The following is a 17,583-nucleotide window of genomic DNA, read 5'->3' as shown; positions in this document are numbered from 1 at the left end:
AACCCATTATTATTGCGATCGTCAATTCCCTGAGCAACAGTTAGCAGTATTTCCAACAAACTGATATTACGCAAATCGCAAACCTAACCCAGATTGCCCCAAAAATCCCGAGAAAAGATTCTGAAGTACTACTTCGTCAAACAACACTAGTGGTTTCACAGTAGTTTAGCTGACCAGATGACGTACGTCTAAGAGCCTATAACCAACGGCTCGTAACTTACCAGAATATTACTATTGAAGCCCGCTGTGCATCCAGGAGGCTACAGACAGGCCATTCAAACTTTATTCGCTTACCATAATACTCAAAAGTAAGCCGGAAACTCTCCGAAATCCCGAAACCCGGTTATCTCTTGTTTGGACCTTCGGCTAGGTGCAGTCCCCGAGTTTCAACTAACCGTGTGTTCTACTTGGAAACCATTCATTAATGTGTTCCGTCAGGATAATATATTGCGAAGGTCAAATATCGTGAGATTAGCACGCCGTTGTGCAACGCATTCAGTTGAGAATCGAGGTTCCCGGTAGTTCTAAAGTAACTTAAGAATGGGTGAACTTAGCCAAGCACATGACTTTCATTGCATCTGTCGCAATTAAACTGCTCCAGATTTCCCATGGTCCCCATGTAAACCGGCTAGGAATCTTTGAGCTGTCTGAGGCCACGGTTCATAAAATCAGACAGTTCGTTCTTTGAATAACGGTAGTGGCACACTGTTCTTTTGCGTTGATGTTTTTTGCCTTCTAATAGGAACCCAAAACAGCAGGGGCGGGACATCCACCGGGTTCACTGGGAACGTACAGCCAAAGCCGTGTTGTTTAATGTTATTGTGAAATACTTACATAGACCAGCGATGTGTGTCGTTCACGGTGTTTTCCACCAGAAGTCAGTTGTCGTTCCATATTTAACATTTCTTCCCACAAAAGTGGGGGTGTGATGACCCAGGTGTTTAGAGCGCGAATTTACTGACCGGAAGGTCCGCGGTTCGAACCAGATCTCTGCCTCTCGACTTTCCCTGTCTAGGCTTGGGTAACCTGGCAGTATTCCCGGCCCTCGTACTTCCTTCGGGTGACATGAAGCTAGGCACCGAGGGGGTTTTACAGCTGAGCGATCCCACAAAAGTTGGGACACAGAAGTCGGTATTCAGCGTTCGTAACTCTTAGGTCTTGGGAAGCATGGCAGCGTCAATAACAAAACGCATCACCTAATCGGCTCAGCTAGGTTAAAATTCGTTACAGCGTGAGATGCCTGGGAAGATGACGTAGTATCGACGGGACTATGGACGCTCAGGAATCAACGCTGTAGCGACTACTAAGTTCAGTACCGATCGCTGGAAAAAAGAGTTCTATGTTTCGATTGCGCTGCATCAGTTCACTCAGCATGCTCATGACCAGCCCTATCACTGCACCGAGCATAATCAGATTTCAAAGTGTACCCAGCTCAATCGAATGACATGGCTGAGAAGTGCTGATGAACTGATGACTAAAACAAAAACCCGCCTGATACCGTAATTCACCCTGACTGAATCACATCTTTCTATCGTGCTTTAGGCCAATTTACGTATAATTTCAAACCCGGACGTCCACCATTCATGAAGTGTGGCACACGTGTGCTCAGGCAACTGACGAAATACACCACTGTCCACGTGAATCACTAGACGTTACTGATTTGAGGAGCGTATCAAACCGTGATCCTAAGGTTGCGAGGAAACAAGCGAATTTTGCTAAACTAGGTAGTGTGTGTCGTCGTGTGAACTTCCCATCAGCAAAAACTGTGCCCTAATACATCACAGAATCGTCACCGAGAGCTCATAAATTCTTCCTCAGTTATGCCATTGACACACTTATGCATCAGTAACAATCAAGTTAATTCCACTCATCCGTAGATAAGTCCCAGGTGTCTCGATCTACCGACCAGTTATTGATGATCCGAGTATTCTACATCGGTCTTGACAAGTAATTGGCCAATCTTCTTGACTAGAGTGCAAGGTCCGAGTAATAATCACTTGCATGTCACATGTAACCTAACATAAAACTGTACACTATTCAATACATGCGCTGTTGTAAATTTATCGGTGAGGACAGTCGTTTTATTTGTTGACTTGTTATCTGTTCGGAACACTCAGCGAAGGGTCCTACCAACATTTTGCGCCTTTCAGCCATATTATTCGCGGAAATTTGATTCAACTGAGTACCCAAACCCAAATGTAACTCTCCAGTGTTGATTACCAAGATGCTCCAGGACAGGTTCTTTTTCCAAATACGTGTCGCACAAGGAACCTGTCACGCCAAAAGTTGTTCTTCCAGGCTTTGCAGCTGGCAGTTATCTTTAACAGCGGAGCTCGACAAGAATGGTGCACAGCTGATTTACTTTGATATCCACACGGACCAAAATTTGAAAGTATGCGTTGCCTGACAAGGATGATGAATGTTTTCGTTAAAGTGTGGGCACGTATACACCATGTTTGGATGGCTTATGTGAGGTTTTGGCCAGAGCCACAGTCACGTTTTGAAGGTAAATATATCGCACGAACTTGAGGTAAGTAAACAGTTTTTAGGTGATTCTTGATAAGCTATGTGAACTTGATTTCAACCCCCCCCCCCCCCCCAATATCGCACGAACTTGAGGTAAGTAAACAGTTTTTAGGTGATTCTTGATAAGCTATGTGAACTTGATTTCAACCCCCCCAAAACGGTTTGTGAGCGAGCTCAAGAGAAGCCACGATATGCACAGTTTGTTTACGCTGATCTCGTAATTTCTTAAAAATCAGAGAAACGGCTTCAAAATCAGAAAACATACAAACATTTTCACAAATTCACCGGAGCTAAAAGCTTCGATGACCAACTCCCAAAATTATTGTACAAATCGTTCCTGTTAAAGATGAAGAGAATAGTCAATATCATGTTGATGATCGTTTCCAATCCCATTTCGCACACAAGACATCATACCAGTCACTTGCTACGGGTGGAGACTGTGAAACCAAGATACGCCTTTCGGCAGATGCAAGCAAGGTTGAATAGCACTCAGCCGTCACCTCACGACGGGTGTGTCCAACAGAAGCGACAGCGCACAGGCTAAACGGTTGATCGTTTTGTCCCCTTCCAGAAGCAATCCAGAATAGACTGTGACGTAAATTGAGCATGGCATCTAATTTCAATGATTCTGGGACTTCCGGATAGACATACTGCATTACATCCGATTCGTTGAACCAACGATCAAGTGGTTGACTCTGCAGGAATTCCATCGTCTGGAATTTCATGGGCAAAAAAACGACCGTACAGGAAGTTGAATGCTTGGTGGTGGGCTATCCTAACTAAGCATTGATACTCAAGAAAAAATGGACGAGAACACTAAGGCTATGGACCGTTCGCGAAAGAAGCTGAAAGAGGCGATTCACCATCATCGTCATCATCAGACAATGAACGGCAAACTACACAACCTTTCGGCCGAGAAGCATTTTGATTCGAGGAACACAGGGCAAGCGATCATATCTGTGCAGTCATTCCGTTTCGTTTGTGTTCATCAGGTGAGCCGTAAAAAATCAAGTAGCATAGCTGAAAGAGCACCTATTCACAAAGGATGAGCAAGGAATTCCAATGCATCAAAAGCTCACGACCGGTTTCACCCTTTTTGAAGCTCAACCGGTAGGCACAGTTCCCGAGTTTCCGTTAACCATATGTCCTATTTGACGAAATTAGCGAGATAGACTCATTTACAAACAAATTTGGTTTCGCGAGAGACTCACCTGAAACCCATCTGAATCTCTCGTTTATGTGGCAACTGGAAAATGAGACGGCCTGATGCAGCACATTTAGCTGCCTGGAAACGTCACAAACAAAAGATTCAGTTGAGTTCGAGGTGTACCTCTCGAAAAACCAAATTTGTTTGCAAATGAGTGTAGTTCGCTAAATTCCAATCAATCCTGAAACTCCATCTTCGACACCTATGACCTCCTCTCATCCCAAGACGTTTTACACCTGGATAATGATAGCAAATGGATGACTGATTTGTGAAATAGAGTCACGATAACTGCAAGTTATGTTGTCCAACCCTGAAATTATCCCATATCTCTTGTGGAGCACAGAAAGACACAGTGATGGTTCCAGACCATCGTGAACGTGCATTCACACAGGACTTCAGAAACGTATCGCTCTAACTTGCGTGCACATCAGTCGGACCACATGTACTTTGAACGTATCCTAAAACGAAAAACATACGCTTTGGAAGACGTTGATCTATTTACACCACCGGAATCACACCATGAAGGTTGACCGAGTTCTGACTGAAGAGGAACTACCTCCCTGCCAGTTCAAAACGACAATCGGATAAACCCACAGAAATTCTCCACAGACTAAGTTCCCTCTTCCTTTTGACTAGAATATTCGGACTAGAAAGTCAGCTTTGTCCAGGGAAGTAATACAATCTATTCAGCGTTTTTGTTGACCCATTCGGTTGACCCACACACACACACACACACACACACACACAGATCATTGAACAACCCGCGGAGCATGACACATCATCAGATGAGCACGAATCGTATATAACTTTCTAAACTTTCAAGAATGGATAACGGTTACGCAGCTGAAATCGGTGTAATGAGGGACCGACAGACGACTAACGAATTTCGTACTATATTTGTCAAACTTCCAATGCAAATTATCCAAAGCTTGTGTGAAGTTGTAAGTACACTTAAATGAGACTCTCACAACCCATGAGTCTTTGGTGTTCACTTAATATTTGTTTGCACGCCACAGTGGTCGTACTTTCGTACACGGGAAGAAGCTAGATGAGCTCAACCACCAAGAGGAATCTCCAGTTTTGCGAAAATGAGAGGCTTCCTAGCTGAGGCTGGTATTCACGTGTAAAACTGACATATGAGCCCGAAGGCTTCCTCGTCCCCTTGTTCGCTTTGCAAACTACAGTCGGCCACATATGGATAAAAGATATTGTCCAAAACAGCATCCAACGGGGGTTCCGTTTGTAACTAATCATTGTGAAACTTTAGAAGCTCATTGTCAGGAGTGAAGGAATTGATCGTTGAGCAGTAGAGCAGTTCAAATCCACAGTCATAATGCTGCAAATTCTATCGAAAACAAACCAAGGTTAGTGATCTCATCCATAGGCAACATTCCAGAAGATCGCTTGCGAACCTTATTAATGCGAGACTGCCGGTTGACGATGTATTCGTCAACCTTGCCCAACGCATCATTTGACTCGACACCGTGGGAAGGTAAGAGTAGGAGAGGTTCTTCGGACTGACCCATTGTTCTTTCCACCAGAGCACGCAACACACAAAGTGAATTCATGTACGCTGGCAAATCTTGCACTGTTGTACTCCCATGGCCTGCAAAAAGGCAACGAAACGAAGAGAACGATAATGCGTAAGAAATTTGCTCCTAAAACTTATCTAAAAAAAACAACTGCGTCATCAACAAGCCAAAGGAAATACCGGCAATCTAAAAAAACGACGAGCCCCTGGTTCCATAAGAAATGTGATACGATCAGTCACTGAACTGCCTGTAAAAACGGGAGTGCCCTGCAAATGAGAAATTATTGTATGAGGCTTAAGTCTATTTCTTGGATTGGTCCGTATTACACCTGCATGACACGTTGTACAATATCAGCACGCCGATCTGAAATCATATCAGATCAGGTCTTCAGGGAAGGTTGTGCCAGTCGATCAGTAAACATAAGCCGACGAAAAAAGCATTGTTCAGACGTACTACACTACACATAATGTTGCTGAAAACAGCCCATGACCGGTTCAAGCCTCCTTGAGGCTCATCGGGTAGGTGAAGTCCGCGAGTTCCCGTCAACCTTATGTTTTTTTGAACCCATATTGCACAAAATTCGACTTATACACTCATCTGCTAGAGCACTCATCTGTCCAAGATCATAAACAATAGATACAAATGAGTTCTAGGTAAGTCGCCCGTGAAACACAAAATTCGTATGCAGATGAGCGCATAAGTCATACAGGCATTGTTGTTGTGTGATGTCACCCTCTTCAAATGGTCCAAGAAACATCAGCTGTCCTTCGTAAGATTCTATGGAGTACAATGTACCGAAGTCGTGTACTTTTCCTTGGGAAGTAACTATGTTTGGAACTTGGTCAATAAACCGCCGAATTCTTAAAACCCAGTGTATTTTCAAGCGAGGCGGAAGGAAACTCGCCAAGTAATGAGTGGATAAGCTTGAGTACACGCAGCATGAACACCAAAACACGGCTGAAGGAGTGAAACCGCCAACCTCCGGTGAACTACCGGACAGCTGACTTACCGATGGAGCTACCGAGAATGCTCACTCTTTGAAAAGAATATTGTTTGCAAAGACGTGACGCTGCATATCCTCAAAACGATAAGGAATTCAACGGGGATTCTTGTACGAAAAAATTTGAAGACCGTGACGATCACATCCCCAGCAGTTACTGATCTGTGTTGACAGTTAGTAATGTCGATATCTATTTATTGTCTCTTTTCAGCCTTCTCTCGGCGTTTCACACGAAAGCCACCGACCAAATGAGCAGTTTAGCTACAGATGTCCTTCCACCTGACAAAACAAGGTAGTTCTTGACCACAGGGTTGGGAAACGGGTCAGCTGGGGTTGTGAGAATAACGCTTTTATAGAGGCAAAACGTGGTCAATCTTGGAAACTTCTGATAAGAACTTTGATCTGCTTCTGGTTCTCTTGTGACAGTTATCTTGGTCTCTCATATTAGATTACAAGAATTCTCGCCTTGAAAATCGCGCCCAAAATTGCACCAATCCTACACCCAACCCCGCACGAAGAACTGGAAACAGCACCAAAGAATTAGAGAACTATAGTGACTTTCCTGAGCCATTTGAGCTAGTAAAAGGGGAGATATTTCATCGAATTTATTCCAAATCGTGAAACGCCGAAATCAGGACAAAAAAGGTGAACCACCGTCGTATTAGCCTTGGAGTTTAGGAAAATTCAGCAAAGCGGGCGAGAAAGTGTCTGGATTAGTTGTCAAACAGACAAACAATCAAGTTATCGCCTATGGAATCACAAAAAGACATCACAATAATTTACCTCACAGGCAAGTGGAATTTGCAGCAAAACTGCTCCGGTAAACTCGATAGCAAACGTTTCATCATACGTACGCCACTGCGTAGCGAAGCGTTGTGTACATCAACAGGTGCGTACTGCGCATTGGTTTGCGTGAGTTCAGAAACACACAAATGAACTTAAAATATGACTGTTACCCGGTTTTCTATTGGCTGCCTGATGGGGGCTTATTCCGATTCGCCGATATCTATGTGGTCTTCGAGATATGCTTGTTTGATTCCCGTTCTTTGGGCGACACTCAAATTGAACTCTCCATCGTTCACACTGGTGGGACATTTGCGGGCGATCCTGTTTCTCGATTTGTGGGCTGAAAATTAGGTTCACTTGAGTGTCATAGTTGAACTCCTTGACCTTCGCGACTACTGTCAGTTGACCGAATTAACCATCAAGCATCATGCCCCTCCTGCCTGTTTTTCCAGAGGAATCCAAGACCTCTTTTCCGGAGATCAAATCGTCTCACAGTCTTTCATAAGTTACTAATAGAACCTAATGTACAAACAACGCCGTTTGCAACTCGTTTCGAGGTATAACAGTTTCCACCGAGAAAAGTTGGAAATCATTTCCTCCAACAAGAAACATCTACCGCGAAACCATTCGTCAAATGGGAAAACCAAAAATCAGGTTCTAAGACCAACTCGTAATCCCCGTTTTCAATGACTTACATTGATATGACCTTCAGGGAAGAAAGTATTGCTACCCCTGAGTGCAACGACCCCTGGCTGACAGTATGTTTTATGATGCAAGAACTAGGACAGTGGATGAAAATACCAAGAGAAATTTGCCACCTTGATAGCACTTTATCACCCCTGCGAAATCGAATTTTGTTCACCGAGACGAAAGCGATCAATAAACGAAATCACAGAAAAGTCCACTGTAACAAGAATTCGTTACAACATAAACCCATTGTTAAGGGAATCACCTAACTCAAATTGGATGGCTTTGACGGGACTGAAAATTGCGGACACTATGATGGAACCTTCGTTCGTCCGGCGTTCTAATGAGCATTGATTCTACTTGTCACCGAAACTGAGGAAGTAACCAGTTGAATAGTCACGCATTCAAAATACACAAAATACTTGGAGCTACGCCAAAACCGTCACACACACACATTTCACCGTCCAGTTCTCGCAGAAAACTTTGACTAAATGTGTAGTCACGAAACGGTTTTCTGTTCAACAGAAGTGGTAATTTCACGGGTAAAGGAAAGTATGCTAAGAATACTCTATACACTCCACCGCGCCGGTATTCGGCAGAGCAAAGATCATCGGTGAAAGTCACATTCTTTTAGCGGGTTTCTGTAAGTAAATGTGAGACCGATAAGAAACCTTTCATTCCGTTAAGTATAGTTGAGAGTTGAACGTCCACGCCGATATGATCAAATACTGCTCCATAGAAGCAGAAATCTCGAGCGCCTTGCACAACTGACATGATAGACAGGTGGCATACGTTGAAAGCAACAAAATCAAACACAGAATCGAATGTGTATCGAAACAAATTCCAAACCTGGCCAGTGTAGACAAGCTGAAAACTTTGCTTTCAAAGGGCTTAGTGTCTTCCAAACCGGCTCAAGTCTGACGACAGAATGAAGAGAAACTTTTAGGATTCGAAACGGAGTTATACATAAAAATACAACAGTATGGCGGAGCCGAACAAACTAATAAATTGATCGGTTATGTTTGAACTGATTTAGACCTGAATTCTGTTCAAACTCTGTCGCCACAGTGGCCGTACGACTGCACAACAATTTAGGATGGATAAGCCGTTTTTTTCAATTTACAAAACTGTAAGCCATTCAATACGATGAGCTGACGTCCGCCTCCCGGTGTAAATCCGTGGGAGTAAGACCGGAAGGTGAAATGGAACGAGTAGTCCGATAACCATCAGCATGCCTAGCTGGTGATCCATAGCTGTCAAGTGAATGGAGAACAATTCAAAACACCCCGCGGATACGAAAGGTGGTCTGACATCTCTTCCAGATCAGTCGACCGACTTCCTCGAGGGGCTCTTTTCGCACAACCACGTGAAGGGTGGAAGAGAGCCAGAGGCGGTCAAACAATGACTTGGCAGCAAAGCATAAGAGCCATTACCAGAAAACTCAGCTTCGCTGGTCATTGCCGTCTTCCTGGATGAGGACTCCAAGACGGGCCATATCAATGGTTAGAGACATTGTCAGACATGGCCCAGTCATGCCCTCAATGGCGCTCATGCATCCAAGCTGTTGCCTTCAGTGCACAGCTCCCTTCCTAATCACCCCATTTAACAGTCCACCCACAGTGCTGTATCTACGCACGAATTTATCAGCTCTCACCTCCAATGCGCAGCTACCTACCCCACCTCCCCGAATCATCGTCGAACGAAACTGTGGCAGCTACAATCACTGTACGACAAGTACGCAGCATTTTACGATTGGATGATGATGGCATCTCTGCAACTCAAAATACACATGGCACACTGATGCTGGCCGTATTCAGCTTGATCAGTAGACCAGTAAACACAGAGCGCAACCCCTGGGAACGTTGTAGAGCGGTTGGGGTGAGTCCTTCGCCAATCAGACAAACTTACTAGAAAGTTACCTCGGTGTGATAGAACTTAAATCAGTAGAATAAAATTTAATATCAGGAACGTGACTTAAATTTGATATAACATTAAAAAATGGAAACCCAGGTACCAAAACGAAAGACCTTCGGTTAAGATCCATTCAAATGGTGATCAGCCGGAGAACAGCGAGGGCTTTCCGCTGCCCAAACAGGAGAGCATTCAGTGGGGCGTTTTCTGACGTATAACTTCCATGGAACACATGGCAAACAGTGAGTATAGTTCCGGTCGAGGTAAGCTGGGAGCACCTTACGAAGAACCATAGAGCCGTTATGAGTTTGTTTCGAGACAGGAATGGAACGGCATGGATTTTTTGCACTAGGAAGACGAAAACCTGCTGGGTTGTTTCTGGTTGTCACCGGGATGTTTGTCCGACTAATGAATTGATCGACAAAGCGCCATTTAGAAAACAGCACAGAAGAGGGAAAAAACCCTGTCAGTAGTAGAATTACGGTACTCACCTAGAATCGTGTCTCCAGTGAACAGACAAACAGGACTGCCGTTCCGCTCAAGTGCAAAGCAAACATGATCAACAGAGTGTCCCGGACACGGAATCACACGGATGTGGACGGCATTCGAATCACTCACTGGAACAGGTATGCACTGATCCGCTTCTAAATCACAGATATCTCCTTGATAGAAATTGAGCTTCTTCAAGTTCGGTCCCCCGGGAAATTTATAGACGGGTATAGGTTTTGTGATGCCTGTGTTACGTCTGGCTATTTCGTGGACGAGGTCCTATATGCAGGTGAATACGAAGTAATTTACAGTTGGGTTGCGGCAGAAGTTCAAACACACTTGTACATTTCCAAATACAGCTCATATGACTTCGGGAGCCACTGGACTGAACTTGAAGCACTATTTTGAAGGCCGGGTTTTCGAGAAATTTGAAAAAAAAACTGGCGTGGGATGAGCCTGGGAACTGTCAACCTGGAATAGGTAGGTTGGTAGATGGAACGTGAGCATCTTGGGTACACTTAGGTTTCTCAGTCATTCGTCACAAGATTCCCTTAGCATGGAACCATGCTGAGATGGGAGACACGGGGTGTCAACCTAAGAGAACAGATAAAGGCTGTACACATAGTCCAAGGGACAGAAACGCTTCTGAAGGAGACGCCGCAATGAGGCTGCTTTCATTTGCTTTCGACAGATCAGTAGTATGAGAATTATGACAACGATAGAAAGCTGAAACAAGAATCGATCGACAAAATGGGAAATTGAAAAGATATTAGAGCTTAGTGTACTACATCACCTTCAAGTTCGACCTTTCAAAGTTGGCTTGTGAGTTTCAATAAAAATGCCAAAGTTTGTGAGGTTCATGTCACAGGAAACTCAGTTGTTCGTTCTTCTGGAACGGATATTTGCAGGCCTGATGAGAGGTTATCTCTTGGTTATTCTCAAAAAACAATTCACATTGGGCATAACTGTACCAGGGAAAAAGATAGCCAAAATATCAGTGGAAAAGTTTAGATTAATCACGTCATTGACCGGCCACTCGGTATACCGCATAGACTTCCCTGGAGGGTTACAGATCCGATTCTCTTTCACGATCAGACAGCTGCGAAAACCTCATATGACGTGAAGGAGACGCCGCAATGAGGCTACTTTCATTTGCTTTCGACAGATCAGTAGTATGAGAATTATGACAACGATAGAAAGCTGAAACAAGAATCGATCGACAAAATGGGAAATTGAAAAGATATTAGAGCTTAGTGTACTACATCACCTTCAAGTTCGACCTTTCAAAGTTGGCCTGTGAGTTTCAATAAAAATGCCAAAGTTTGTGAGGTTCATGTCACAGGAAACTCAGTTGTTCGTTCTTCTGGAACGGATATTTGCAGGCCTGATGAGAGGTTATCTCTTGGTTATTCTCAAAAAACAATTCACATCGGGCATAAATGTACCAGGGAAAAAGATAGCCAAAATATCAGTGGAAAAGTTTAGATTAATCACGTCATTGACCGGCCACTCGGTATACCGCATAGACTTCCCTGGAGGGTTACAGATCCGATTCTCTTTCACGATCAGACAGCTGCGAAAACCTCATATGACGAGCAACAATAAAAGAGTTTCACAGCACTTTTGGGTTCTATAGGCCTTGTATTGTCTGTGCGAGGCTGGATCTTCAATTTCGATGCTAATATTCAGCATAATTGTTTCACAAGTGCGATTCACTCACCAATACAGCGCCGACACCCTCTGTGTGGTCTGGATGCCAGTGCGTCAGCAGTACTGCCGAAAGAGGTGTTGCAGTAGTACACAGTTCCAGCTCCGTCTTCAAGCTATCCAAATAGTTTTGAAGCCCTCTTCCTTTGCTAGTTGTATCGATTAGCACGCGACTTAAGCTTGACGCACCGACCACGTACGAGTTAGTTCCCTGAAGATCATGAAATACCAGTCACATGGGAGATTATTCACTTCAGACAGAAAATTAAGGAAATATAAAATATATTGCGAACTTGCTCACATTTATTTACAACACTGCGCCATAATATAGAGAAAAAACAGAAGGCAAGGAGTTCGCAAACAGCTCAAGTAAGTTCTTTCGCGGATTGATATGAACTTACATTCTCGATCTATGGACAACAAAACAGCAGTGACATTTCGCTTCCCTTCAACTTACGCACTCCAGTCAGTGAGAATGGACTGTTTCTGAAGATTTTAGGTCATATCTTCAAACTGGCACCTTTAGTTGTTGGTCGCTTCTGTTCCGCCCTAGTCAAATTCGCACTGAAGATTCTGCAATTCCATACCATCTCGCCAATGTTGCATTTCTGCGAGGAAATACCCGCTACTCATGCCACCTAAGTAGATGAAAACATATGTGAAAATACATTTTCACGACCTTCGATGCTTTGGGGTTCCTGTAGAGTGGGTGTTTGCCTAATTTCCAATGCATAATACACCAGCTTGCTACACAGACCTCAATGAAAATGACGCGTCGATTGGTGCAAAAAACCCATGAAGCCGCAAGGTTAGACTTGATAAGTGTACTAAAAACAACCTGCCTACCTTGTTCAGTACAGCATATGTAGACTAGAAGGAAGGTTGTCCGTCACAAACGTCTTGTGTTGGAAACTATCGAGATTGGAGTTGTCGCACCAGTGCCCACGATGGCAGGATGACTCTGTAGCCTACTGAGAGTTTGTAAAGATAGTGTCCTCATACAACGAACCTTGGTCATTACTTACCGGCCGTACAAGTAGTCCGCAGTGTGGCTGACGGAATCACTGTTTTCCTGGTGTCTTATGTAACGACGACAAATACCGTTGTTATATCCTACATATAAAGCAAGTAACAATAACAATACGGATGCTATAAATAATGGACAAATTACGAACACGTGGATGGTGAATTGACAAACAAAACGCACTGACCGGGGGACCAGTCCACAAACAGCTATTTTACATTCTAGCAGAAAACATCAGAGTGGCTTACACTCACTACTCACATTACGGCTGACGAAAGTGTTTGTTGTTCAATTCGCACAAATGATCGTCGGTTCAGTGACTGCCAAATGAACAATCATTCGAGTGATCAGAGCTGTTCTGTATAATACCCATCTACCAGTGAAAGCAAGAAGGCCTTCGCTGCGGAGTTATTTATTAGAAAATGCCAACTGACTAGTTATAGACTATTGGACAGGGAAGCAAAACTCTCATTTGAATCTTATTAACAAAAACTGAACGTCCATTTTCTCTTGAACGTGTCTTCCTGAGCTTTCCTGGATATTCATTGACTGTTGCTCAAATCAGCAAATGTTACAAAGCGACTCCACAAATCCCGCAACTGATCTCCTTTTTCAAGAGATGCAGAGCGAATTTACAAGAAAACATACTACTTGCATGCCTTCCTCACCAGCAGTATCATCGTTACACCAGTAGGATAACTGGGTCAACACAGGTTCCCAATTCGACTGAGATAGGCGAACTAGACCAGCCACAACTCTAGACACCGGTAGAGACAGATCATCAGTGAACCGTAAAAACCCCTACAAAGTAGAGTATGCACAGCAAATTAGCAACCGACAAGAACGGTGAATTTTCAATATTTATCCACGCGATATTGAGTTGAATTTTCCGTATATTTCAAGAAAATATGTGAACCGTGTCGAGACCATCCATAAACAAGTGAGTATTACTTGGATAACTGCAGAAGATACGAGTGACCTGCTTGTTTGGTCTATCAGAATGAACACCGCTACCAGTGAGATACTGTTGAATTCCCAGTGTTGATTTCTGCCGATGGGGAATATTGAAACGCAATTGGTAAAGGCGTCAATCGGTAGGAAAGAGCTCACAGTTCGAGCCGTGTGGAACCTCAGCGCCGACGTTAATATACCCAGCATGCGGAAGAAAGGACAAACTCTCTGTTTATCTTCCTTACTCCGCCAAGGGAAGCTTGATCATCACATGATAGCCCAGCCGTTAAAGCTCGAACTTATTAATCTGGAGATAAGTGTGTCGAACCCAACCGCAACTGCTCCTGTCTAGACCTGAGCAACCCGGCAGTATCTCAGCCCTTGTGCATCCTTCGGGTGACATGGCAACTAGGCACTGGAAGGGTGTAAAAGCTGAGTGATCGATTGAAGTACGTGAAGTGAAACTGAATTTAACCGACTCAAAACTAACCTGCAAAGTGTGTGGACCAGGATTATGTCCCAGGATCCGAGTGACGAATGGGGTAAGTTTGGTTACGGATGAAATTGGAGGAAGTGAAACGAACATAATTAACTGAGCCACTGAGGATCGAAATAACTACGGACGGATGGAGCGTAACGCTAAAATTCGGTGAAAAAAAAGACAACGCTCTGTGACCTGGACCAATGAGGTGTGTAATTACGTGATGCCCCATTGCAAGAAAGCATAGGTAAGAGAGCAAATTAGTTGTATATGACGTAAGCCGCTGACAAATTATTGTCTAACGTAGTACAAACCCTCAGTTGTCCACTCTCCTATTCCGAATGGTCCTCGAATTGGTCCGAATACACGTGGAACGGTGAATAAACACCTCAAAACTAACTGACTCAACCAAGTATGATCTTAGTTCGGCACATCCCTGACAAATTCCCCTGAGGGGTCGCGCAAATTATTTCGTCGGATGCGGCCCTCAAACTGTTCAATGGTTGTATCAAGCAGTTCGTAATCTGAGTAACCAATGAAAAACCTGCATTTTCACGACTTGTTCTACGAAGTGAATGGATGAAATTTTCGTTGCATTCGGTTTGGTTCAGTCCACTTCATTTATTTTTAGTTGAAAACCTGTGTACCTAAGTGCAGTGGCCCCAGCTGCTAAAGAAGCTATAAAATAAGAAAATGAGGGCCACTCGTTGGAGGCGTAGTCCAATCGATTCATTGACGTCCAATAGTTCCGTTTGTTCGGTGAAACAGGTAATAAGAGCTACTCTATGAACTCGATAGCTTTAATCTGAGACCGCCGATGCTGCTTTATACAACCAGAACTTTCAGGACCACTAAACATGGGTTCCACTGTCCCCATCTGGAGAGACGATAGTTACCCACGCGACTGAGTTGATTAGTAAAGGCTTTCATGCTTCGTTGTCTCTACGTCATCTCCATCCGACGCATGACTGGTCAAAGACAGCTCTGCGCGCCAAACGGCACACGAAGTACGGCGCTTCAATAGTGTAACCTGTGGAGTATGACCAGCTCCTCTTTTGAGGGAGAACGAACCATGCAGAAAATCATCTGCCGTAGCTCGGCATAACCAATGTTCACAACATTTCGGCGGCACTAAAGTCAAACACAAACAACCTTCACGAGAGACTATCACTTCTGGTCATCATAAGGAGTGGCGTCGCTCTAACACCCGCCGCAAAGTGAAGATATGAACGATACAACTCCGGCCCGGCAGAAGTCTACAATACACAGTGTACACATTCCACAGGTCTGTTCCCTTGACACTGTCTTTCCCCGGAATTCGATGTAAAAGCGTGTCCGTTTGAACAGATGAAATGGTAGGTCAGAAAGAGATGATCGAAAAGACCGAGAGTTAAAATTACTCGCGGCGGACTTTAAGATCAGAGAAAAGAAATCAATGTCAGGCACAACCTGATGGAGCCTTTAATGAATCTGCACCATCGGGAAGTGAATTCGTTCCACAATCAAGTGATTCAAATCAATCACAATAATTCCAAGACCGACTGTTTCGCGAGCCAGAACATACCGCTAAATCCTCCCACTGTATTGTAGATCAGCCTTAAAACGAACTCCGTACAACTCACTAATCCATCCCAGAATTCCTTATCAAACCAAAGCAGTTCACATTCAGTCTCCATGCACTTTATAAACCAAAGAGCATTGAAATGAGTCCAAATAACCACATACAACTGAACTCTTATCTATGCAATCGCGGTCAGACTCTTTTTAAAATACACCTAAATACCAGGTTTTCTTTTACCTAAGTGCCTCAAAATATGGACTCAGTTCTTGGACATGTCTATCAAACCATTTGCGACAGATCGACATTTTACTTTCGTCACTCTCAGGTGATCCAGAGCACTGCATACATGGAAATGCGGCCTGGAAAATACATCTAGGTTCACCAGGTCAATAGATATTGCACTAATTCGTACTAAATCCAAGCGAATATCATTCCACTAGAGGAGCAGGGTCCATCGGTAGCATCTATCTAGCTATCTTTTCATAAGATACGTATGGTGGTGTCAACCAGTGAATGCGTACTTAAGTGACACGCTAAGAGAGAACATTGAGGAATTAGGCCCCAGCGAAGTTTCGATCCTAGCAAGCACGGATTTCTCAACACACACAATTTCACTGCATCACCGGAGCATCATTAAAGCGATGTTCATGGCAAAACCGTGCAGTGATAAACTACCAGCAGCTTGGGAAGTGCATTGCTGACGATATGTATAAATGGTCTAGTCAACAGCTCGATGGTTTGTTTGCTTTTGCCTTCAATCAAACGATACTTCTCATTCTCTCACAGACAATATAACTGCAACCAGTGTCTCCAGCGATAACTGTCCACGGGTACACATAACTGCAACCGGTGTCTCCAGCGATAACTGTCCACGGGTACCTACTCACCTCCTGCTCCTTCATCACTGTCGAATAGAACACTGAAATCGCCGTAGTTTGTGGCTCATGACTGAGTTGTAGTCAGAGAGCATTCAACTGGAGAATGGGTCAAAAGCCTCAACAAGCGCACCAATCAGAGTAACTGGAATTCACGACACTTTGCTTTTCAAGCCCAAACTTCACAAGTTTAGAAGTCGAATATTGAAACGTGTAGTATCACTGCATACAGGCCAACACCAAAATGCTGGAAATTTTGAGGTACCGAATACTCCATATTCGCTACAGGTCGACCGAAATCGATTAGCCTTTTGTAACTGCAACTAAAACTCAATCGGAAATCACAGGGATCCCATATTCCTACCCTGTACTCTTACCCGCGAAAGGATGAACGCCTTTCAGAGCCAAGTTGTTTATCCACCAAAACGAGTTAAGCGGTTATACGGTACTAGACACGAAAGAAAAAATCTTATGTATGCAGTTTGTGAAACGTGAACATTCTCAAGCGTCCCCTTGATCTTTATTTAACGTTCTTTCAATATTAAGCACCGGTGAACAAGCACTACAAAGCGGCTTCATAATTTCCGGACTAACTTCCCATCATATGCCGGGACAGAGCTTTGACACCATAACCGACACTACTCGCGCAGTTCGTCAGTAACATACACCGTTACACCCGTGGCTTTAAGTAAACCAGCTGTTGTGCATTCTGAGGTTTGTTCACGACAGTATTAGGTCAAGTATAACATGACAAGTACTCGACAAATCATAAGCTCGATTTTACTGGATAAGCTAAGTGATCCATCGAGATGAGAAGATAAGATTTGCTACATACGGCTGAATCAG

General features: G+C 43.9%; 1 protein-coding gene across 1 annotated transcript; it reads right to left on the bottom strand.

Annotated features, from left to right (window-relative positions):
• Positions 1-2,719: 2,719 nt before the first annotated feature.
• Positions 2,720-14,406, bottom strand: T265_01709 (hypothetical protein; the record flags this gene model as incomplete). The annotated part of the gene is made up of 5 exons (XM_009165775.1): positions 2,720-3,239; positions 5,146-5,339; positions 10,141-10,417; positions 11,859-12,056; positions 14,311-14,406. The coding sequence occupies 5 exons, from the start codon at positions 14,404-14,406 to the stop codon at positions 2,892-2,894; spliced, it is 1,113 nt and encodes a 370-aa protein (XP_009164039.1).
• Positions 14,407-17,583: the final 3,177 nt, after the last annotated feature.

The sequence above is a fragment of the Opisthorchis viverrini genome (genome assembly GCF_000715545.1).
Source record: "Opisthorchis viverrini unplaced genomic scaffold opera_v5_18, whole genome shotgun sequence".
Classification (NCBI taxonomy): Eukaryota; Metazoa; Platyhelminthes; class Trematoda; order Opisthorchiida; family Opisthorchiidae; genus Opisthorchis; species Opisthorchis viverrini.
This window is presented reverse-complemented; position numbering and strand designations above follow the sequence as displayed.